The sequence below is a fragment of the Siphateles boraxobius genome, unplaced genomic scaffold, assembly GCF_051911475.1.
Source record: "Siphateles boraxobius isolate OS27281-9 unplaced genomic scaffold, OSU_SipBor_1 25, whole genome shotgun sequence".
Classification (NCBI taxonomy): Eukaryota; Metazoa; Chordata; class Actinopteri; order Cypriniformes; family Leuciscidae; genus Siphateles; species Siphateles boraxobius.
This window is the reverse complement of record NW_027508866.1, coordinates 15,785,114-15,808,980: the sequence shown is the minus strand read 5'-3', so window position 1 is coordinate 15,808,980 and position 23,867 is coordinate 15,785,114. Positions and strand designations below refer to the sequence as shown.

The following is a 23,867-nucleotide window of genomic DNA, read 5'->3' as shown; positions in this document are numbered from 1 at the left end:
ATTCTCACAAGCATATGAGCCATAAAAGACTGATGTATGAAATTTCAAATGTGCAGAGGTTTTATTTTGTTTATTTTTTACTTTTTCTTTATATTTCAAAAGACTGTTCCATTTCAAAACATTAACAATTTCTGACTATTATTTCATATGTCAGATTTTACAGGGTTAATTATGTGGAGATGGGACCATCTAGTGGTTAAAGTGTAGGACTACATCTCTCAGATCCTCCTACATATGTCAGTAAACGGAGCGAACAATGGAAAATGATCTTACTGATGACGTTTCTAGTCCCATGATGGAATTTTTTTTCATTCATTTTTTTTTTTTTAACAAAAATTTAAAAAACAAAATTGGGTGATTTTAAGCTAGCACGTGTATGTACAATTTGGGGACCCACTTTTAACACAGTTACCGGTTAGGTTTTGAAAGCAGTAATGTGTGTTTACAGTTTACAGCACAGAGCAATCTGCCTTTCTGCAAAACTGAACACAATATACTCACTCTGAAACCAGTCATTCATATCTGTTTATCTAAATTATGTGTACTAACAATGGCTGTTCAAAAACATACTACAATAGACAGCACAGAGACATCTCTACAGATGATGTGCACATCCTACACAACATTGAGGCCTATATTTTTGAAGGATGTGGTTGCTACTTGCAGCTTCCTGTCATGTATTGAGGTGCGCATGAGGGAAGACAGCTAAAAACATCTTTGACATAGAGAGACTCAGACGGTTGTCTTGTCTTGTTTTTAGTTTGGGCCGGGGTTTTGATCGCTGAATGAGACATTTGAGGACCACCGATAGACTGAAGGGACTGGGATTTCTTACGGAGTTGGGGTGAATTTAAAGGGAGGGAGCCATGGCCTCCCTCCTGATGCGTATCTTTCGGCTGGGTGTGGAGAAAAAGCGAGTTAGGCACTATGAAAACCTGAAGAGGGATGTGGATCCTCGCCAGATGTGGGAGACTCTGGGAGAACTGGGGGATGGAGCTTTTGGGAAGGTGTTTAAGGTAAGGGATTCAAATGATGACGATAATGAGATTCAATTCTCTGTTAAATACAAAATAACAGAACACACTTGCAATATATTTCTCTCGGGTCATTTACTGCAAACTACATTGGATTTAATGTTAGCAAGGAAAGCACTAAATGTTTTAAAAATAATAATAACAAAACTGGGCCTTTACTGACATAATCTGATCTAATCTGTCATTTCAAGGAAATCCCTCCCACTTTAGACTGGCATGCCAGCTAAACTGACAAGTACTTTTCTTGTTTAAAAAGTCATAATAATAAAAAAAAAAATCAAAATTGTGACATACGGTAAAAGTCATAATTATGAGATAAAAAGTCAAAATTATGGCATGTTAAGTTATTTATGAGATGGAAAATCGAAAGTATGCCATGCCTAATTTAAATTTTGACTTAAAAAAGTAAATTATGACATTGAAAAAGTTGAAATGACTTACTAAGTAACAATTATGACATACTAACACATAATTAGATAAAAGTGTCAGGGTTCTGCCCTGGCAGCATTGTCTGTGTTGTCTTTGTTTCATATTTCTATGTTTGTCTTGTGTTTGCTGTGTGCTCCCTGTTTCCTGTTACCACGCCCCCTTGTTTAATCCAGGGCTGCGTTCCAGTCAAAAATTGACATGCCCTTCACTCGCTAACTTCCCTCCGTCTCGTTCACTCGGATGTGCGTCATTGCTTACGTTGCACGAGTGCCCACTACTGGCGGAAACTGCAGTGGGCTGAACTGGAATGCACCATAAGCCCTCGATCACTTGGAATCATCTGTGGAGTTGATTTTTTATTTTTTTGACTTTAAGAACTTGTTTAATGCAGCATCCAAATGTATATAGGTGTGTTTGGATTGTTTTATATTAAAAAAAATTAATTCATATATCATAGAGTTGTTTTTGGTGGTGGTGATTAGACGAGATCTGCGGTGATGTCACAATCGTGTTGCATTGTGGTATATGGAGCTGCCTGAGGTGTACATATGAAGTAGACTCGCTCCCTCTGTCAAAATCGAGGGAACGAGGGTCTGTCCATATAAACTTCCCCTCGTCCACTTCACGAAGTGGAACGCACTTTAAAGTAACACTATGTAGTTTTTCAAACTTCATAATATATATTTCCAAGACCCTTGTGATGGTACATCGACTTACTATAGGTTAAATGACACGTCTGCCATAGCCTGACGTGGTCTGTATCGCTTTTACTGGCACTATGTAACTTCGGTTTTCGGGTAGTAACCGGAGCACAAAAAGAATTACAAAATTCAACTGCTTTACGGCATACATAGTTTTTCTTCGTTTGTGATGTCTTTCATAAAATCATGCATCATACTCTACCTTGTCTCTGGCCATTGTTGATTCCAAAGCCGGTGCTGGATAAACAGCAAGCTTGCGCGTGCGACAGTAGGCTGCGGTAGGCTAAATTATTTACGACAGCGGTAATGGACAATTCCGCGTCCAACCTGTAGGGCGACCGCAGAGGAAAAGTTCCTTGGTGTTGCTTTAAAATGGCGGCAGGGATTCCCCCGAGGGGAAGTGCTTAGGAAGTTTGCAAGTGCATGTCTAAAAGTGAACTGGAACACAGCCCAGGTCTTGCCCTCATTTCACTAATTGTGCTCACCTGTTCCTCATGTGCTCTGGTCCCTTTATATTGTGCCTCTTACCCACATGTCTTTGCTGTTTTGGTTTGTGTATGTACATTGTGGTGTTTTCTGGTTTGTGCTCTTGAAATTATCCTAGCGTTTTCTTTTTAAAATCCTATTCCTGGTATCAGATTATCCTTGTTGATGTTTTGTTTTGCTTAGCTTTAGTTCTTGTGCTAAATCTAGTTAGTTCTCTTTTGAGTTATTTTCTTCAGTTCTTATTTTCCCTGTCAAGGGGATTTCTTGCTTCTCTTAGCAACTCCAGTTTTCCAGATCTTAATTTTTTTTTTTACTTTTGCTTTTGATATTTTTTTGTTTTTGTTTCTTTTGTCCTTGATCTTATCAGTTTAGTTTTGGTTCTCATTGTTGCTATATCTTGTCTGTCTTGTCTTGAGTCTTGTCTTGTGTGTGCTTCTGTGTGTTCCTTCCCTGTATCCCGAGTTCCCCGGCCACTGACTCTTAACTGCCTGACTGGGGCAGCTATCTAACTCCTGTCATGCCACTGGTTCTGTGAGCCTCTACCTGGAGGCAAGACTGGTGCTACATCCGAGATCTACATCAAGCTACGTGTAGCGACAATGACTTTTGTAGGGAAATTATTAACTCAAGGGGGAATAATATTCATGAGATGATGAATATGCATTATCGTATACACAAATTAGATTATCCCAAATAGGGAATAGGTTAAGCCTCATCGTATATGAATCATTAACACGATTGCTCGTGATTAATATAGGTCGGTAAAATCAGATCAATTATCAGGGTAAATTTTCATGTGATTTAAATTTAGTTTGTCAAGCAATCTGTATCTGACTGGAGGCTAAGCTTCCTTATCACAACTTACCGGCCTATAAAGTGACAATACCCGTCCTATGGCCACTAGGAGGGATATTTTAGTGTAAGGCACTTTAGATATTTCAAAAGTTAAACCAAATAGAGCTTGTAGCTTAAAATCGACATTTTCAGGGACTTCACGTTTATGGAACAATGAGACAGATTCAATTCAAAGGATTATGGAATTTAATAAAGCAAGACTAAAGATTACATAAACTACTTAAATCACGCAGGAGTAAATATGCATAGCAAAACAAACAATTACAAAGAAAAACAAAATGATTGCAATACGAAATATTGGAGAGAGAAAGAAATCTTCTCAGGACAGAACAGTTCAAACAGTTACTTCAAAATGAGACCCAAAGGCTTTTTAGAAAGTTCTAGACAACCTTAAAACAGCATTTCCTTTTAGATTATACTTGCATTGATATGGGCCCTTTTTGTGCAGCTTGTTTGAAAAGAAGGGTAGGCTGAAGGTCCGGAGTTTCGTTCGGACAGAGGTAGATGTGGCGATCTCTTCAGCTCGTACGACAGATGATTAATCTTAAATTCGTTTCGTTCGTGAATACACTGAACGAAGGAAAACTATCAACTGAGGTAGATCAACAGAAAGAAAAACTTAGATTAAAACGAAATTTAGAAACCAAACGAAGAACTCCGATTGGAGTTCTTGTTGAAGAAGTGAATCTCTCTCTGGCTTAGGACTGCACAGAACAGAAGTGGCGCTCCGAATTTTAAAGGGAGCAGTGGCACGCCTTTCTCACGTGCCCGATCCAATCGTTTGGGAGGAGGCGTGGCGGCACACTTCGTTCCGGCCAATGTACAGAGGAGACAGAACTGAATCATAAAACATTTCTAGTCTAGTATTAATAAAAGAATGCATCAAAGTTGCACTTTGGGTTAAGTATTCGATACCATTGAATTTCTTGGATCATAACAATACCACACACGGTACTTCTGCGCTAGTAATATAAAGATAGGCTACATTCGTGATTAAACGCATATAAAGTTTGATTATAGCCTACACCATAAAGCTTATAGTTATAGCAATTGGTCGCATGGGGATCGTGAAACACACAAGAGAAACATTTCATACATTTAGAAAGGTACTTTTGACCATACGTAGTCAGGGATGAGTGTTTCTGTGTGTGTGTGTGTGTGTGTGTGTGCGTGTATTCGTAGGAAAGTTCATCCAGCGTTCGATGGAGTGGTGAACTTTTGCTCATCCCCTGCGGGGAATTGTTTTGTGTGTGTGCGTATTCTGTGAATTGATGAGTTTAACACCAGAATAGTAGTTGACTATCTGGCTACACAATGTTTGTGAGGTGCAATCTTATAAAAGGGGACGCTGGGGGGTTTTCTTGCGGGATCTCCAGTCAGAGCAGCGCCTTTTGGTCACATGTTTTTACTTGGTATGTAATTGACTTTCTATCTTATAAATGTGACTTAGTATGTAATAATTAAGATTGACTAAAGCATGATTGTTCCAAAGAAAGTCAAAGCAGAATTGCTTTTGACCTGAGTAGTGATGTTTTGTTCCTAAATGAATCAGTTTGTTTGAATCAGTTGAGTGAATGATTCAATGATTCACTCATTAGTGCACTCAGCTAGTAAGTAAATTCATATTGTTTTAATAATGTTAAGATATTTTATTAAAAAAACAAGACAAAATAGCTTGACAATCTGAATTTCAGATCAATATTTACTGTATAGACTTAGGAAACACTTTAACCAATTTAGATTTCATTTTATTTTAAATGTATTTATAACCATGCAGTCACCAGGAAAAATTGCTTTACGATGAAAAACTTAGGATTGTAGGTTTCCAAGGTGACAAATAATGAGGGGTTAGAGCTATACTGAGGTTTTGCAACTTCCTGTTAAACCATAATGTGAAAGATCAAAGATGGCTTCCTGTTAGTGATTTCAACCCCATATAAATCAACCTCTTTTCTGCATCTTTCTCTGCAATGAATTGCACTTTGCAGTACTGCTTTCGGCAGTTTTCAGTTTCTATAAATGCATGTCTTGCACCATGGCCTGCAAGAGTATTTCTCTGCTTTTATAACTTCTGATGCACTGTTTTTTTTAGAAGTGACAAAGACAAGTGTTACAGTATGTGATGTTGATCTCAGGCTCAGAATCAGACTACAGGGGTCACGGGAGCTGTTAAAGTGATTGAAGTGCGCAGTGAAGAGCAGCTGGACGACTACATGACTGAAATAGACATCCTAGCAGTCTGTCGCCATGCAAACATCCTCTCCTTGCTGGACGCCATCTTCTTTGAGGGCTGGCTGTGGGTAAGCCACATCTGTTTATGGCTGTTTTTTTTCAGCTGGATACTTTTTTGTAACAGAGTAGCATTTTTTTTAAAAATCTTTTGTTATATGGATTGACTATATATAGTATAAATGCTTTATAAAACTCTCTTCCTTTATTTATTGCATTGTGTTACCCTTGACCAAGACCCAGACCTTTAATGTTAAAAAATATGAAAATATATCATAACAATATTGGAGAAAATAATAATTTAAACAAAGAATTAAATAAGCCGCAAAGTCTTGTGTGAAATCATTAATATAATATTTTGTACTAATTTTTGTGACTCTCTCAGTTGTGGTATCATCATGCAGTTCCACCATAACCAACAATTTTTCACAGGATAAATGTATATATAGTAGATAGCCAATATTTGCCATTTCCATCATTGTCATTTTCACCTCTGTTTTGAGTGTATCATCATGCATTTTTATTATGTCCACGAAAAAACAGTCTCAGTAAAGAGCTATATTAAAATATTAAGCAGCACAACTGATTCCAACATTGATAATAACGGAGTATCAAATCAGCATATTAGAATGATTTCTGAAGGATCACTTGACACTGAAGACTGGAGTAATAATGCTGAAAATTCAGCTTTGCCATCACAGGAATAAATTAAATTTTAAAGTATATTATAATAGAAAAAATGTTATTTAAAATGGAATAATATTTCACAATATGACTGTTTTTTCTGTATTTTTAATCAAATACGTAAATGCAGGCTTGATGATTATAAGAGACTTTCAAAAACATTAAACAAAGTAATGTTTCCAAACTTTTGACTGGTACTGTATTTATATATATTGGTTTTAAAAGAGTTTCCATAGTCTCCATAGTTGAAGGCTTGATGTCCTTAGTTGAACTGTAAGTGTTTATTTCCTTATGAATGCTTTCTCTTTTTAGATCCTGATTGAGTACTGCCCTGGAGGAGCTCTGGATGACATTATGTTGGGTGAGTCTGGAACATACTTGACAATATAATCATTTATTATCACATCTGGTTGTTTCTGTGTTGCATTATCGTACTTTATACTGTGTGTTTCAGAGCTGGAGCGCGGGCTTACGGAGCAGCAGATCAGTGAGGTGTGCTGTCAGACTCTACAGGCTCTGTCTTATCTGCACCAGCATCACATTATACACAGAGACCTGAAGGCAGGCAACATTCTGCTCACAACGGATGGGCAGGTCAAACTAGGTACAGATATACTGTTCTTTGTTGCCCTCTCACATTTTTAGGCCTAAGTACTCAATACAGTCTGTGCTGTATTTATTTATGTTCTCTTTTCATGTAGCTGACTTTGGTGTGTCTGCAAAAAATGACTATACACTTCAAAAACGATCAACTTTCATTGGAACTCCATACTGGTGAGACGCCCAAATGCTATTTCTGTCATCATTTACTCACCCTTGTATTATTTCATATAAGAAAAAAGACATACAGATCAACATGTAAAAGAGAATTATGCATTTTGGGTACACTATCCCTTTAATGTGCCCCTATCATGCTTTTTCGGATATTACCTTTCAAGTAGTGTGTAATATAGCTGTTTGTGAATGTAAAAGGAATGTAAAAGGCCTGCAGAGTTTTAAAGATGAAAGCTCTCAATGAATGGAGTTATTGTCTCCCAAAAGAAAGAAACTGACAAAAACGAGTCGTCAGTAGTTCCAGTCTTACTTCCTGCACGAACCTACATTGGTTTGAAAAAATGTATAATGCCAGCCTATGGTATTCATTGGCTGCCCGCGAACGTTTACCTTGACCTTCCCATGAACACTGTAGTTGTAGCTGAGACCTGGGGTTGGTTAATGTTGTCGACATCTTCGAGAAGATGCTGTTTTCTGTTCTGTGAAAGCAAAACCACTATGCATGCACTTCCAAAGGATGAGGACTAATGCTCGAATTGATATGGTAATACCGACTCCATCATTGCTGTTCATATCTCTGTGTATCAAGCGCCGATAAAGCCTCCAGAGCTGAAATTCAGATATTGTAATTGGCGTTTTGTTTGTCTGTAAGTGGGTTTTGGAGAGAATTAATCTGACTCTGAGTGTGAGACCGAATCCTTTATCAAACCGTTTCAGACACTGTGGAAAAAGAGTTGATGCTGCAATGTATAATATGAGAAAATTCAAGTTTTATTTTGACCTTGGATGCATGTAAACCTATTGTAGGAGACCGAGAAAACAAAATGAGGAACCTTTAAAATAGCATAATAGGGGCACTTTAAATGATTTAACTTCATAAAAAGTAACACAGTAAATTATTCCTCTACTGAAAACAAAACTCCCACTAAAAAAAATTTAGATTAAAATATTTGGTCTTTTAAGGATGGCACCTGAGGTGATTATGTGTGAAACGTCGAAGGACAATCCCTACTCCTCTAAAGCTGACATCTGGTCATTGGGCATCACTTTAATTGAGGCTGCTGAGATGGAGCCCCCTCATCATTCTCTCAACCCTATGAGGGTCCTGCTGAAGATCACCAAGTCTCCACCACCCACACTCTCCAATCCTCGCCACTGGTGGGTCTTCACTTCGTCGTCCACGCTCTAGATCTGCTAAGAGTTTTAGGCTCATCCTGATTTTTGTCGACAGGTCATCACATTTCCAAGATTTTCTAAGGAGGACCTTGCAGAAGAACCCTGAGGCTCGTTGGGGTGCCCAACAGCTCATGGCCCACCCTTTCTCTTATGCGGGACGGGACGGACGAGCCCTTAAAGAACTCGTCGCTGAGGCCAAAGCAGAGGTCACTGAGGTCATAGAGGCCGAGGTAAACATGATGAGATGTTCATTAAACAATGTATAATTAATGAATTATTAATTCAATAATATATAATATGTATATATATAAAGAGTTCAGATGCAAAAGCCTCTATGTGCCATCTGAAATTTTCTTCTAGAATGATAATTTTTATCAAGCTCGTATATTTAAGTTCTGTAATTACACTTAAATGGCAATGAAAATTAAATTACCTATTAATTGTCATTTAAGTGAAATTACTGAAACTATTATATATATATATTTTTATATATAATTAAAAATAATATAATCAATAATTTGAATGATTCATTTATTCAGAAACACACAGAATACATGTTGTTTGACACTGAAAAATGCAATGATATTTATGAATTAATAATACATGATATTTGCTAAAAAGTACACTCAAATTGAAAAGTTTGGGTCAGTCAGATTTTTTTTCAAAGTACTTTTATTCAACAAGATGTATTAAATTGATCAAAAGGGACAGTGAAGGCATTTCACTAGTTCACCTGCCCATTCAGCGTTAAAAGTTAATAGTAAACTAACTTGGCTTGCTGTCCTTGGAGGAGGCTTGAACCCGGGGCTCAGCTTATACTCACGAGTGAAAAATGATGGAATTGTGCATAAGAGGATAGAGATCATTTACTGGAGGAGAAGGGGAGGAGGTGGGCTGCTGGAAGTATTTGTCAATCGGGATCACGTGGTGTCTGCTGCTTATATAGTATGCTCATAATGATGATTGACAGGAATGAATGTTTAGGCTCCTCCCGAACCTACATTTTGAACTTAATTTATAATGATACAATGATTTCTATTTCAAGGAAATGCTTGTATTTCATAAATGTTAAGCAGGACTGTTTTCAACATTGAAAATAATAAAAATAAATTTTTTTGAGCATTAAATCAGCATATTAGAATGATTTCTGAAGGATCATGTGACACTAAAGACTTGGGTAATGATGCTGAATAAATAGCATTAAAAAATATTTGTAATAATAATATTTCATAATATTACTGTTTTGAAGATATTTTGATCAAATAAATACAGCCTTGGTGACCATAAGAGACTTCTTTCAAAAACAAATAAACAAAAAATATGAAATGCTCACTTGGTTTCATGGTATAAAGAAAATATTGTATTACTTTTTTATGGTTATAACATATGACGTTTTTTTCATTAGATTGTAACTTTTCTTGAAAAAATGTGTGTATGTTTTTCTAAATTTTCTGACTTATTTGTTGACTTATTTGATGTGTTTGACTCATCTGTTGTTGGACATGTGAAACAAACATAATCCAAGGGTGTAGCAGTACATATCTTAATAAAGTATTTTCTGCATTTTTTCAACTACAGTCTTTGTTGGATTTCCAATGTTCTGTGAAAGAGACGATCGCCACCGAGTCAGATCAAACAGCGGCACAACCAGGACAAGCCATTGAAGAACAAGGACCACAAGAACCTGAGACCCCTCAGAAGACCTCTGTTCCAGAAGCTGTTCCTCAGTCTCCCAGCAACTCAGAGCCAAAACCTGAGTTTAAAATAACACACAGGGCTTCCCACGCCACAGATAAAGCTCAGAAGAGGGCAAGACGCCTCTCCGTTCCAGGAAATCTGCTCTCGTTTCTGACCGGGAGCTCCCGTCGTTGCAAATCTGGATTCTGGGGTGACAATCCACCCCTTCAAGCTGCTAAAGTTGACTCAGAAGACTCAGAAGATTCAAGCACAGCAAAAACTGGGGGAACTTGCCCTTCAGATGGCAATGAAAATGAAAGCACTGACAAACCGATTGAGCAAATATCTGACTTAGTTGATGCTCCAAGTAATGAGGTCACTGACACCAAAGACAAGGAAGTTAGAGTAGAAACTGACAAGGAGGAAGCCCAAAACTTAAACCACTCAAACGAACCAGAACAAACACTGTTACTGACAGATTCCTCTGAAAAGGAAACTCTAGAACTTGCCAAGGAGGACACTGACGCTGATGTAGAAACAAACGACAGTGTAAAGTCTTTTGATTCTGGAAACAATGACCAAACATTTTGGAAATCCCTCAGAAAACCTGCTGTTATCGACAAAGAAACAACACATCCACAGAGCACACTGGTTTCAGCTTTGTGTTTGGAAACACCACCAGCCAAAAAAACTGAAAAGAATGAGGGAAGTTATACATTCAAGTACCTTGATTTGGCCTGTCCTTTGGAAACTTTCAATTCTCCTCTCACAGTAGATATAAGCAAAAGCTTAACTGTTGAGATGCCTTCTAATAATGTTCCTGAAGAAGTTCCTTACCTTAAGGAAGCACAACAGACAACTGAACCATCAGAAAATTACGCTGTTGAAGAAAAAACTGAAGCAAAAATAGAAAAACCAGCAGAACTGGAGACAGATGGAGGAACAGGGGATGAAACGAAAGAGGAAAGCTGTGAAAACGACAAGGATGTTAGTGCAGGGACAGAAGAAAATATAACCACCACGAGCGAAGATCACATTACCATGAAGGCAGAGTTTGAGGATATCAAAGAAGCTGCCAGCGAAGAACATATTACCCCTATGGAAGATGTCAACTCAAGAAATGAAAAATCTGAGGAAGAGGAAAGCTGTGAAAAAGACAAGGATCCCCTTCCAGAAACAGAGGAAGAAGAACGTTCAACCCCTAAGGAAGAAGTTGCCATAGAGGTTGATCATGAGGATGTAGACTCAATAAACAAAAACAATGAGAACACGAGAGAACCTGAAGAGATCATGGAAACACCAACCCAAAATGAGACGACAAAGATCATTGATTTACAGACGCCAGAGCTGTCATGTCAAAATAAAGAAGTGATCTATTCAGATGGAGAAAAGAACATCATTGATAATGAAGGAGATGCTGTTGGAGATCAAGAGAGAGCAAGTCTAACAGAAATCTGTTTTAAACAAAAAGAAGATAGGACGGATTCAGAGGAACCTCAGCAAGAGCTTCAAATGAATACAAATAGTACAAAGAATGTCACAGGAGAGCAATCAAAACATCTTTCTGAAGATGCAACAGATGTTCCGGGACCAAAGTTGAAAAAGCAAGTGATGTTTACTTTTCAAGAGGACCAAAACGAGCAAGAAATTCCACATGCAAATGGCTTGAAAGATTCAGACTTACCACCACCACATGAATCTAATGGATCCACACCTAAGGAATCAAATGAAGACACATTTCCACCTCTTTCTCCTACCGAGTCTCTGCTGTCTCCTGGATTTGAAGGGGTGAGTGTGAAACAAACAACCAGCTAAAAATATTAGCAACCAGACAAATTCAACAAATACGAAATATTGTTCTGTGTTTATGTTCATTCAGGAAACGCACCCAAGCAGGCGAACCGTTAAAAGGACACGTAAATTTATGGTGGATGGTCATGAGGTCAGTGTTACCACTTCCAAAGTGCTTGGTGAAGGAGACAGCAAGGAACAACAAATGCGCCACAACAGGTAACAATTATCTGTGCTTTAGAGTGGACATAGGTAAACGGAAGTATCACATTCTGAATGTATGTGTATGTGTTTGTAGACGACAGGAGCTGCACGCGTTGAAGCTCTTGCAGAGAGAAGAGCAGAGAGAACATGCACAGCTGGAGCAGAAACTACAGCAGCAGCGAGAGCAGATGTTCCGCCACATAGAACAAGAGATGACTGTAAGTCACATGCATCGTAGCCCTCTGGTCTCAGTTAGCATCTTAAGATAACAACAATAATGGCATTGGCAGCCATAGATTCTCAATTTATTGGCACCACATCATTTCTTTGGCCCGATATCTACTACTTTTTTCATTTGTTGATACCAGTCAATGTTGAAAATTATTTTAAGATTTCGATCATCATCTATCAATAAATTCAAGGTGTAGCTATTGATTTTGCCAAATATTTAACCATTAATTACTTTTACTAAACCATATCACTTTCCTTAAGTGCATGCCGACACAATCTGACTTTGTGCAAAATAGCTGCATTCATTTCTTTACATTAAATGAAGTTCAGAACGTTGGTTCGGGAGGAGCCTAAACATTCAGTCCTGTCAATCATCAGTATGAGCATACTATATAAGCAGCAGACACCACGTCATCCCATTGACAAATTATTCCGGCAGCCCTCCTCCTCCCCTTCTCCTCCAGTAAAGCTCCAGTAAAACAGTAGAGTTTAAAGGGTTAGTTAACCCAAAAATGAAAATGATGTCATTAATGACTCACCCTCATGTCGCTCCAAGCCCGTAAGACCTCCGTTCATCTTCAGAACACAGTTTAAGATATTTTAGATTTAGTCCGAGAGCTTTTTGTCCCTCCATTGAAAATGTTTGAACGGTATACTGTCCTTGTCCAGAAAGAAAATAAAGACATCATCAAAGTAGTCCATGTGACATCAGTGGGTTAGTTAGAATGTTTTGAAGCATCGGAAATACATTTTGGTCCAAAAATAACAAAAACTACGACTTTATTCAGCATTGTATTCTCTTCCGGTTCTGTTGTGGATCCGCGTTCAGTGACGCTGCTGACGTAAGACGCTGCTGACGTGTGTCTGGTGCGTCCGTGTATTCGGGTTCAAATAAATATGGCTGGGCAAAAAAATGCAAGTCTTCCTCTGTGTGGAAATCCTTAGACATGTTTGTGAAGATTGTTTTGTTTCCAGCGTGCGTCTCCCTCAGACTGTAAACGAAGCTCGGACGCACCAGACACACGTCAGCAGCGTCTTACGTCAGCAGCGTCACTGAACGCGGATCCACAACAGAACCGGAAGACAATACAATGCTGAATAAAGTTTTTGTTATTTTTGGACCAAAATGTATTTCCGATGCTTCAAAACATTCTAACTAACCCACTGATGTCACATGGACTACTTTGATGATGTCTTTATTTCCTTTCTGGACAAGGACAGTATACCGTTCATACATTTTCAATGGAGGGACAGAAAGCTCTCGGACTAAATCTAAATATCTTAAACTGTGTTCTGAAGATGAACGGAGGTCTTACGGGCTTGGAGCGACATGAGGGTGAGTCATTAATGACATCATTTTCATTTTTGGGTGAACTAACCCTTTAAGCTGAGCCTCGGGTTCAAGCCTCCTCCAAGGACAGCAAGCCAAGTTAGTTTACTATAAACCGTTGGTTGAATGGGCAGGTGAACTAGTGAAAAAAGTACAACATCTTCTACTAATGTTACTTTGACATGAGAGGACTTATTTTTGCCTAATTAAACACTGTACTGTTTTCTAAAGCAGACTTCAAAAGAAATATTTATGCATCTTTCATTCTGTACAATAATATAAATGCCTAAATTCACCTGTAACATACAAATTATTTATTGTTTTTGTTACATTTTAATTATTTATTTATTAATTAATTAATTATTATTATTATTCTTTATTTTAATTTTGTCAAAATATCTCAAATGGAAAATTTTCAAATAATTATTTTTTTCTTTTTTTGTTCACTGGGCAAAAAATTGCAACATTGTTAAATAAAACTATTAAAAACAGTTTTCACTAATTTAAACCAAGCTGAAATAAAATAAAATATAAATATTAGATGAAAACTTAAAACATTTAAATGAAAATTACAAATGTTGCCCTGTTTAATTTTATGTAAAAAGATTACTAAAACGGAAATAACTCAAATGAAAAAATAAAAAATAAGCTAATTCAAAATCAAAAACAAATTACTATAATAGTATATCCTGTGTAAAATAACACTGAATTGTATGATCACTTAAAAAAGTATTAGCACCGTCTCCTCAATAAGCATGATGTGAGATAATTATTCATAACGATCATTATGAGCACTAGAAATCAAGATGCCTGCCCTTTAATAACCTCCGTCTCAGCCGTATGTTTATCCTGTTGCAGAGCAAGAAGCAGTACTATGACGGTGAGCTTGAGAGGCTTGAGAAACAGTTCCAGCAGCAAAGTGGTCAGATGGAGGCTGAGCACACCTCCCGGCTCAGGGAGGACGCACGGAGACTCAAGGCCCAGCAGGAGAAAGAGCTGAGCCGCAAGAGCAGCGCACTGAAAGCAGACCCTAAAGAGGTACTGACTGGTGCATTTACCCACACTGACACAGAACTAGGCCCAAACGCATGAAAACAGTGTATTTCTGCTTTAGGAGCAGCGGTTCCTGCAGAAGCAGCAGCAGGAGCTGAATGATGCTCTGCAGAAAGGCGTTCAGGAACATAAGAGGAAGGTGGCGTCCATGGAGTGGGAGATCACAGCCAAATCTCAGCAGCTCAAGCGTGGTAAGTATGCCACTGCTCAAACACTTATTTGTTATGTCATTTGCACAAGAAACACTATTTATGACTGTAGGCCTACTTGGCCTTTCTTAGTAAAATATTAAATATCGCTCGCACGAGATGTTTACAGGACCAACCATAATTAGAGGAGGACTCAGTGAATCTATTTAATGGAATGGAATACTAGATAATTAAGCGATAAAATTATATAAAATAAAGTGACAAAATGAAGGAATTAATAATAACACTTTTCATTGCAAAATAAAAATGTCAATAAGTAACTTTTCAAATGAACAAATCATTTATTTAAAACCATATATGTATGCATGTCTGAAAATGTAGTTAAACATATATATTTTTAATTGTTTCACTTTTAAGGCACTTTCACACCCAACCAATTGCTATAAAGATAACTATGGGGTTGTCTAAACAACACTTTTAATGCATTTTGGCTTTTCATTTACACAATGTTTTGGGGACCTGAAAATGCAAACTTTTGAAAATATATCGTTCTCATCTCTGTGTTAACTATCAAAACGCAAATTTGTGAAAACGTTGACATCATACACATGTGTATTACATGTTCAGTCTATAGGTGCGTAGTGTTTCTTTACAAAGTGACAACGCCATCTAGTGGCCTGGTATAAATAATACAGCTTTTTTAGTCGTTTTTGTGAATCCGTGATGTGAACGGGATCACTTTGACACGTTGTCGTCCGTTCACGGAAAGCGCAAAGGAAAAACTTTTCCGTTTTAAGTACACATTTGTTGTGTGAACGTACCCTATAATGATAACTATAATCTGTCCACATCAACAGATGATATTACTCTGTTTATTATAAGCACGGGCTGCAGTTACATCATCTGTCGCTTTAAATGCCCAAGCTTTTTTAAGCAGGATGAACTCTGATTGGCTGTCAATGTTTTTAATCATTCGTCAGCTGAAAAAATAATAATTCTAAGGGGATTCCAATGATATTGTTCCTCTGCATCGCTATCGTTATAGTGGTGTGGACTTTCCCTATTCTCATAAAATTAGAATGAATATTAAAACTTTTATATCCATACATATCGGTAGTTATCATCCTTAGTATGAACGGTCTTTTCATTCAACTACATTATTAAATATTAAGTAAAAAGCTTTTAAATTTAGTTTTCTGTCATGACTTGAAAATGTAACTGTTTGATTTTTTTTACCATTAAAAAGATGTCTACTGATTTATTTATATTTTTAAATGAAAAAAAAATCATAATTGATTCATTATTTTGTCTCGTAAGTATGCTGCTTGTCATTCAGATGTGCAGGAAGTTTGCATGTATTGTGCACAGTAATATTAAGTAGTGTGTATTGTATACATACTGAATACAGGACAAAGTTTGGTAGTGTGTTTCTAAACATTCGCACTGTTTCCTTCTTTCTCAAGCTCGTGAGGCAGTAATTTGGGAGTTAGAACAGCGCCATCTGCAGGAGAAGTACCACTTATTCAAACAGCAGGTGAAGGAGCAGTACTCTCTGCAGAGACAGCAGCTGACCAAGAGACACAACAAGGTAAATGATGTGGTTACCTCCAAAAGCATTCTGCAGCCTGTTTTGTATCCATCTTTGTTTTTCCTGTGCCTTATCCTGACCAGTCTTTTTTTGGCTTTTATGACAGGATAAGGAGAGAGCGTCTCGGTTCCAGCAGGCTTTTCTAGAAGAGCAGAAGTCATTGCAGGCCCTGGAGAGAGCGTCCTTACATAAGGCCCAAAAAGCTGAAGCAAAGTCCCGTTTGAATCCGTTCAAAATGGAGCTTAGGAAGCAGAATCTGAGCGGCCCTGAGCAGCGGCAACGTCTCACACAGGTTCGTATTCCTCCTAAGCCTTTGAATGTTGAAAGATTATGTAGTAAATTAAACGTACACATTGAATAAGGCCGTTTTCAAACCTGGCTCCTTTGGAGCGTTTGTTTTGGAACGCATTTTCTCCTTTAGTTTGGTTTGTTTAGGCATATATATGAACATGGAAAAGCGTTTGGAATCCTAACAAAACAATCAGTCTGAGATCAACTGAAAAATCCTCTGCCCAGTTGAAAACAAACTCTGGAGTGGTTCGCTTGTGAAAGCAAAGCAATCCGACCCAAAGTACCGACAAACCAGGCTGTATCACAGTGTATGATGGGTAATTATGCACGTTGTGTTAAAAGCAGCAGTGCTTGCTTTGCTAATGCCTCTCAAAAAGAATCGTGGCTCAACCAAGTCCTAGAGCAAAGACAAAGTTTTCTTTTTCATTTTAAAATGCCGCCTATTTGCTCTTCTCCGAAATAGGTACGTGTAACAGACATAAACCTCACTCCCTTGGTTCACTCAAGAGGCGCACCTGCGACTGACGCTAGAGACTGTTGTCTTTAGCGTCCTTGTTAGCATGCCCGCCTCCCACACCGGAGAGCCTTGTTCGAATCCCGCTCGGTGTGGGTCAAGTAGGATCGGTTACATTTGGTGCCATGACCCGGATGAGAGTGAGGTTTAGGGGGGTGAGTGTATATGTAGGCCAGTAAGGGCTGTGTGTGTAAACCTCACTCCCCTGGCCTAAAGAGGCGCTAGAGGCTGATTTATTTAGCGTCCTTGTTAGCGCGCCCGCCTCCCACACTGGATACCCATTTTCGGATCCTGCTCGGAGTGGGTCGAGTAGGATGGGTTACACATGGTAAGAATGTTGTTCCGACAAAGCCTTGATTCCTGCTCAAAATGATAAAGTAATATAACAACAGCTTCAAAGAAAGCCACAGTAAGCCGAGGAGCTGTTGAGTCTCCATCCTGATGGATGACCGCTTAAACAGGTGCACTCTGACCAATGAGAGGACCGTTTACTCACACATGACTTGTAATACCAAATTTTGTGTCGTTAAGAAATGTTGCCTTGAGAAAGAGACCCAAACCAAGAAGAAATGGCCACATCATGATCATTTTAATCCATGTTTCAGAACTAAGCAAACTATCTACAGGTCTGAAATACAGGTCCTAAAACGGAACAATTGCAATTGATACAGTTTGTTGTCTCTGCTTTTGCATCCTCAGTTTTTGTCAGAGGAGGAAGCCAGACAGAAGCAAGAGAAACAGAGTCTTCAAGAAAGTCATGAGAGCCAGTTAAAAGCGGTGCAGGAACAATGTGATGCCAATACAGCTGAATTACAGCAGCTTCAGGTACATCAACAACAGTTTGTCTATGTATAGCCTTACAGTGTTTTCATATTGAGGAAAGGTGATTCTCAGTGTCTTCGTGTTTGGATTTTAGAATGAGAAGCTTCAAGTTCTTGTGGACATGGAGAAGAAAAAGATCAAAGCTCTAGAGGACGAGCACACTCTGGAGCTCAACGAATGGAGAGATAAGCTTGCATGCAGAAAAGAGGTATCGGATAGAAGACTAAAATTTGAGGTTTAAAGCTTGATTGGGCAGAAAAGTAACGACTGTTGTATGCGTATATTTAGGTGTTAGAGGAGGATCTGGCTCGCAGACGTAGAGAAAAAGAAGGAACCAGGAGACGTGGCAGTGAGCCAGAAAACCGACATGCAGCTCGCCGTCCAAAGTTCTTCCATAACCTAAGCTTCTCCTGACAAAGTGAAGGAATGCACTAAACCCTGATGTCTTTATATACAGTATATACACTAAGGTTCAAGTTTGGTGTCAGTAAGATTTTTTTCTTAAAAGAAATTAATGCTTTAACAAGGATGCATTCATTTGATCAAAAGTGACAGTAAAGACATTTTTTTTACAAATGAATTCTATTTCAAATAAATGCTATTCTTTTAAACTAACTATTCATCAAAGAACCCTGAAGAAAGTATCACATTTTCCACAAAAATATTAAGCAGCACAACTATTTTTAACATTGATAATAATAAGAAATGTTTCTTGAGCAGTAAATCATCATATTAGAATGATTTCTGAAGGATCAATTGACACTGAAGACTGGAGTGATGATGCTGAAAATTCAGCATTGACATCACGGCAATAAATGACATATTAAAATGTATTCAAATTGTGATGTACATCAGAGTAATGGATTATTAAAAAAGAAAAAAAATGCAGGCAGGGCGGGATTTGGTTTTATATATCGGTTGTTGATTGGATGGAGCCAGATCTGAATGCAAGCTTGCAGTAATTAAAAGGGACAGGGTTAAAGCAGACTAAATGATTGGAGAAGTCTGGCATACATCACCAATGAGAAGTCTGTTGTTTCATTTGAAGATTTATTAATGACATTTTGATTAAGAATAACACATTAATTTTAAACGCAGAAAAAAATAAAATAAACGCAGCCTAGCATGAGAGACTTTTTTTCAACAGTATTAAAACATTTTACTGACCCCAAACTTTTGAACAGTAGTGTAAGTATCTGTGTTTTTCTTGGGCTTTTTCAAAGTTGTCTCATTGCCCCATTTAGTGTGACAACATGCTCCACTATCACAGTTTGTTAAATGAATAATTCTTAATAAATACGGATTTTTGTTTTGACAGTTTTGACAGAAACTTACCCTAAGGAAAAAGAAAAAAAAACACTGGAGTAAGCATAACAATATATACAGTATAGATGGATATTTGGGTTATTTTTGTCAGGGGTTTATGTATTTTTGTAAATATGTTTAAAATCTGCTTATATAATTCCTCTATAAGTGTATCTTATAGCCTGAAGAGGAACATTCATGTGTAAATAAACTTTAAAACTATTTTAGACAAAGAGTCTATTCAGATAATATCTTTTCTGGTGGATGCTTTTCTGGTTTGAAGCTTTTGAATAGTCATCTGCATGCACACATAAACCGCTCACAAGCCTGGGTCTGCCTGTATTCGAGAACATTACATTAAGTTACACTCCAGACCAATAGCCTATCTGTCTGGACTGTCAACATTATTTTTTTTGAGCAGAGACAGGGCTGCTGGATAGACATTTTCAACCTCTTTATGGTAAGAGAAATGCTTTTATATTACTAAATGTCTGGACATATGAAAACTTGTAATGTGAAATTTGAATTTAAAGCAACAAATGGCACATAGTATAAAAGGTCATTTAAACTTAAAATATATATTGTATTTTAATGTATAAAAAATGTAGTATTCAAGTAAACCTTGATTTATAAATACATAAGACATATTGCCTTATCCTAAATACTAACAAAAAGTACTAAAAACAATTGAATAATAAATTAATTTTGTTAAAATTTGAATGATTTGTTATGTGTTGCCAGTGACTTGAAGCACAGCGCTCATATAACTATTTTGCAAACATGAAATGCTAATTCATTTAGCATTATTACTTAGTTATTGTTGCCCATTAAAACAGATTATAGCTGCATGCCCTATGACAAATCTTGAGTTCAGCACAAACATTTTGTTCTCAAACAATAATCTACAACTGAATCAGTCATTTGTATGGCAAGCTAATAAGAAACCTTTCAATTAGCTTTTCGGTTGTGGGATAAATTAACACTTGCTTTATTTTCAAGATGTTTTATGTAACTTTTGTTGATTTTGTTCTAGCGGAGTATTCGATTGGAAGTATAGCGAAAAAAATCATTGATAATATCTTAAGGAGAATGCTTGTTTTAGGCTTTTAAAGTATCTTGCATCTCAGTATAATTTTGGAATGTTATAATCTGCCTAAAATGCATTATGGATGCCAGTTGAAAGTGCTGTATCACCATATTACTCTAGTATGCTTTCCTGTCCATAAATATCTTATGTTGTAGATCTGTGCAATTCCTGTAAGAGTTCTCCATTAATACACTGACTGCATTTTAATGACTATTTCTTTCCCAAACATTACAATGAATCCCTAATAAATGCAGCTAAACATGTCTAAAGTGCATCTCTTTTTTTAGCAAACACTTCCATAAGTATTTCTAACATTAAAAAAAACATTCTTTCTCTCTCGTACATAACATCCATTAGGCTCTTGTCTTGTAATGTTAAATTACTACTGCATTCCAGTAAGCTTATTTCTTTTGTCTTAAACTCTGAATTGCCTGCTGTTTATCAGCTTATGCTAACTCAATGTGTCTCGATTTGTTAGGACCAAAATGGGGACGTTATGCAAGCTTGTACTGCTCATTTTGGTTCTGATGGCAGTGCTACACAATTCATCAGGAGTAACTAAAGGGTTTCAGAAAGGGAAGAACACCCCTTCCAAGAAGCCATCCAATAAGCCGTCACAAGGGACCAAGACCCAACCTAACTATCCCAGACAACCCTCCTATCCTGGTGCAGGAGGTAACCCAGACTACCCTAACCAGCAGTACCATGGTAGAGGCGGCTCCAACCCAGGAGGCTATCCCAATCAGAATACTGGAGCAGGTACTTATCCAGCTGGTGGCAACCCCAATCAATATCTGGGAAGGGGAGGTGTTAGCCCAGGAGGCTATCCCAACCAGAATCCTGGAGCAGGTACTTATCCAGCTGGTGGCAACCCCAATCAATATCTGGGAAGGGGAGGTGTTAGCCCAGGAGGCTATCCCAACCAGAATCCTGGAGCAGGTACTTATCCAGCTAGTGGCAACCCCAATCAATATCTGGGAAGGGGAGGTGTTAGCCCAGGAGGCTATCCCAATCAGAATACTGGAGCAGGTACTTATCCAGCTGGTGGCAACCCCAATCAATATCTGGGAAGGGGAGGTGTTAGCCCAGGAGGCTATCCCAATCAGAATACTGGAGCAGGTACTTATCCAGCTGGTGGCAACCCCAATCAATATCTGGGAAGGGGAGGTGTTAGCCCAGGAGGCTATCCCAATCAGAATACTGGAGCAGGTACTTATCCTGCTGGTGGCAACCCCAATCAATATCCGGGAAGGGAAGGTGTTAACCCTGGAGGGTATCCCAACCAGAATCCTGGAGCAGGGGGTTTCTATAATCAGTATCCAGGTAGAAGTGGGTACAGCCCTGCTGGGTATCCAGCTGCTGGATCTTATCCAGTGAGAACTCCAGGGCAACCTGCAGGATACCCAGGAGGACACTCTTCCGTTGGAAGGGGATATCCCAACTGGAACCCCAACAATAAGATTCCCAGTCCACGTTATGGAGGCTCATTTGGAGGTGGTGGATTTGGCACCGGTGGTTCTCCTTTCTCCCATAGTGTGAAAGGAATGGGCTATGGTCGTTCTGTACAATCCAAAGGCTTCGCAAAAAAGGCAATGCTAGCTGCAGGTGTTGGTGCAATGGCAGGAATGGCTGTAGGCTATGGAATCGGAAACTTTCCACGCCCTAACTTCCAATTTCGTAGCCCCCAGGAGGAACGCCACTACAACAACTATATGTACAATCGTAAGGGCACTCATTCTAAAGGCGGAAACAACAGAGGAGGACCCAGCTACACATCAAAGCTGCCACCCCAGGCTCAGTCATATGACCAATTCATGAACACATGCATGAAGCGAAGTGATCTTTTAAAAGAGCAAAACATGGAAGATTCCGCCGTTCGCAACAACATTCAAAGAGATGAGCCACTGATTGATTATCTAGGTATGAATGAAGACTACTTAAAGAAAGTTGAGCCAAAGAATACTATCATATCTCCTACAACTGATTATCCAAAGGATGGAGGGATTCATAAGGATGAGGACGATGACACAGTGAGTATCGTACAGATTGGTTATCCAGCACTTATTGAGCAGACGAAACCTCGAAAATGTGTCGAGCTGTACTTGGTTTACTCTGAGAGCTTCCCGGAGAAGCAGAAAGAAAGTTGGAAGGAAAAAAAGCAAGAAAAAAAAACTTTCAGAAGTTCCAGTAACCATAATGGTAACTGTAACCGTGTCTCTGGAGTTCTTCTGTTTCTCACGACTTCCTTTACGCTGCTTAGAGGCACTTAGTAGCACTCGTATAATCTACGTTGATTATATAGTGTATAATGGGATGCAGTTGCCCTTCTTTTCTACCCTGCAAATAGGAAACCAAAGGTGAAGTTACATTTTAAATGTTGTGTATAATATAAAGATGTCTTAACTGAAAGTTTCTCTTTTCTGCTCAAAATATAACAAGACCCCCCCCCCCCCCCCCCCCCCCCCACAGTTGCTATTTAAATGTGTAGTACCAGACAAATATAATGTATATTGGCCATATTCGTTTTATGAATGCGTTTTTGTTATAAAATCATTGTATAATATACGAAAACTATTATTTTTCATTATTATTCCTGGAAAATAAAAACTGAATTCCTTTAATAAAATGTCAACTGATGCATTTATTCATAGGAATTGAATGTTATAGATCTATTTATTTATAATAACTATTTATATTATTTCCAAAAGAAAAATCATCAATAATAATAGTAATAATATTTTTTTTCCCTGAAAAAACAAATTTCCTCTATTTTTTTAATACAATGTAAACTGATTCATTTGTCTTGATTATTTAATAGTAGTAGTGTTTACAGGGATGCACTAATATGAAATTTTTGTACGATATCAATAATTCTTTATATTTGAAAGCCGATAACCGATATATTGGCTGTTATTAATTAATTAAATAAATATATATATATATATATATATATATATATATATATATATATATAAATCTAGATCCAACTTTTTACATAATTTTTGAGAGCCTGATTATTACAAAAAAACAAAAGTCTCACCATTAAAATCCATGTCCCAAACACACAATTATAATGTCATTATAATTTTATGTAGCCTATATGACAGACTTGCTCTGCACGTGTTGCACTTAACTGAATTTTCTTTATTTGAAGTGATTTTAATCATTTTTAAAACCACCAATTTAAAAAAACAATATAAAACCATCATGGTGAACAGTACGCATCTGAAGGAAATAATCCATTATCTATCGGCTTTAATATATCGGCCAAATTTTCTTAACGGACCGATACAATAACATTAATAAAATAATCATCAAAATTATAACTTTGCACAATATTCTAATTTCACTCTAATTTTAGTTTCAGCTGTATATCAGCAGCTACCGATATGGTGGCTGATATACCATGCATCCCTATATACTTATTAGAATTCACATCTTTTAATAATTCACTGTA

General features: G+C 37.7%; 2 protein-coding genes across 2 annotated transcripts; both read left to right on the top strand.

The window, feature by feature from the left end:
- Positions 1 to 669: 669 nt before the first annotated feature.
- Positions 670 to 20,679, top strand: LOC143750067 (STE20-like serine/threonine-protein kinase). Its single transcript, XM_077242912.1, has 17 exons — positions 670 to 1,016; positions 5,641 to 5,805; positions 6,731 to 6,779; positions 6,873 to 7,022; positions 7,120 to 7,192; positions 8,156 to 8,350; positions 8,424 to 8,598; positions 9,947 to 11,833; positions 11,925 to 12,055; positions 12,135 to 12,258; positions 14,460 to 14,639; positions 14,716 to 14,845; positions 16,267 to 16,391; positions 16,498 to 16,683; positions 17,896 to 18,021; positions 18,113 to 18,226; positions 18,307 to 20,679. Exons 1-17 carry the CDS (start codon positions 867 to 869, stop codon positions 18,430 to 18,432), a joined length of 4,086 nt encoding a protein of 1,361 aa, XP_077099027.1. The 5' UTR covers positions 670 to 866; the 3' UTR covers positions 18,433 to 20,679.
- Positions 19,712 to 22,749, top strand: prnpb (prion protein b). The gene is made up of 2 exons (XM_077242914.1): positions 19,712 to 19,783; positions 20,889 to 22,749. The coding sequence occupies exon 2, from the start codon at positions 20,896 to 20,898 to the stop codon at positions 22,678 to 22,680; it is 1,785 nt and encodes a 594-aa protein (XP_077099029.1). The 5' UTR covers positions 19,712 to 19,783; positions 20,889 to 20,895; the 3' UTR covers positions 22,681 to 22,749.
- The last annotated feature ends 1,118 nt before the right edge of the window (positions 22,750 to 23,867 follow it).

Excerpts from the sequence above, each read along its gene's own strand:
- LOC143750067 (XM_077242912.1), top strand. The coding sequence starts at position 867 with ATGGCCTCCCTCCTGATGCGTATCTTTCGGCTGGGTGTGGAGAAAAAG. Across the intron at positions 6,780-6,872 it reads TCTGGATGACATTATGTTGG|AGCTGGAGCGCGGGCTTACG; the intron begins GTGAGTCTGGAA and ends TGTGTGTTTCAG. Across the intron at positions 18,022-18,112 it reads CTGAATTACAGCAGCTTCAG|AATGAGAAGCTTCAAGTTCT; the intron begins GTACATCAACAA and ends TTTGGATTTTAG.
- prnpb (XM_077242914.1), top strand. The coding sequence starts at position 20,896 with ATGGGGACGTTATGCAAGCTTGTACTGCTCATTTTGGTTCTGATGGCA.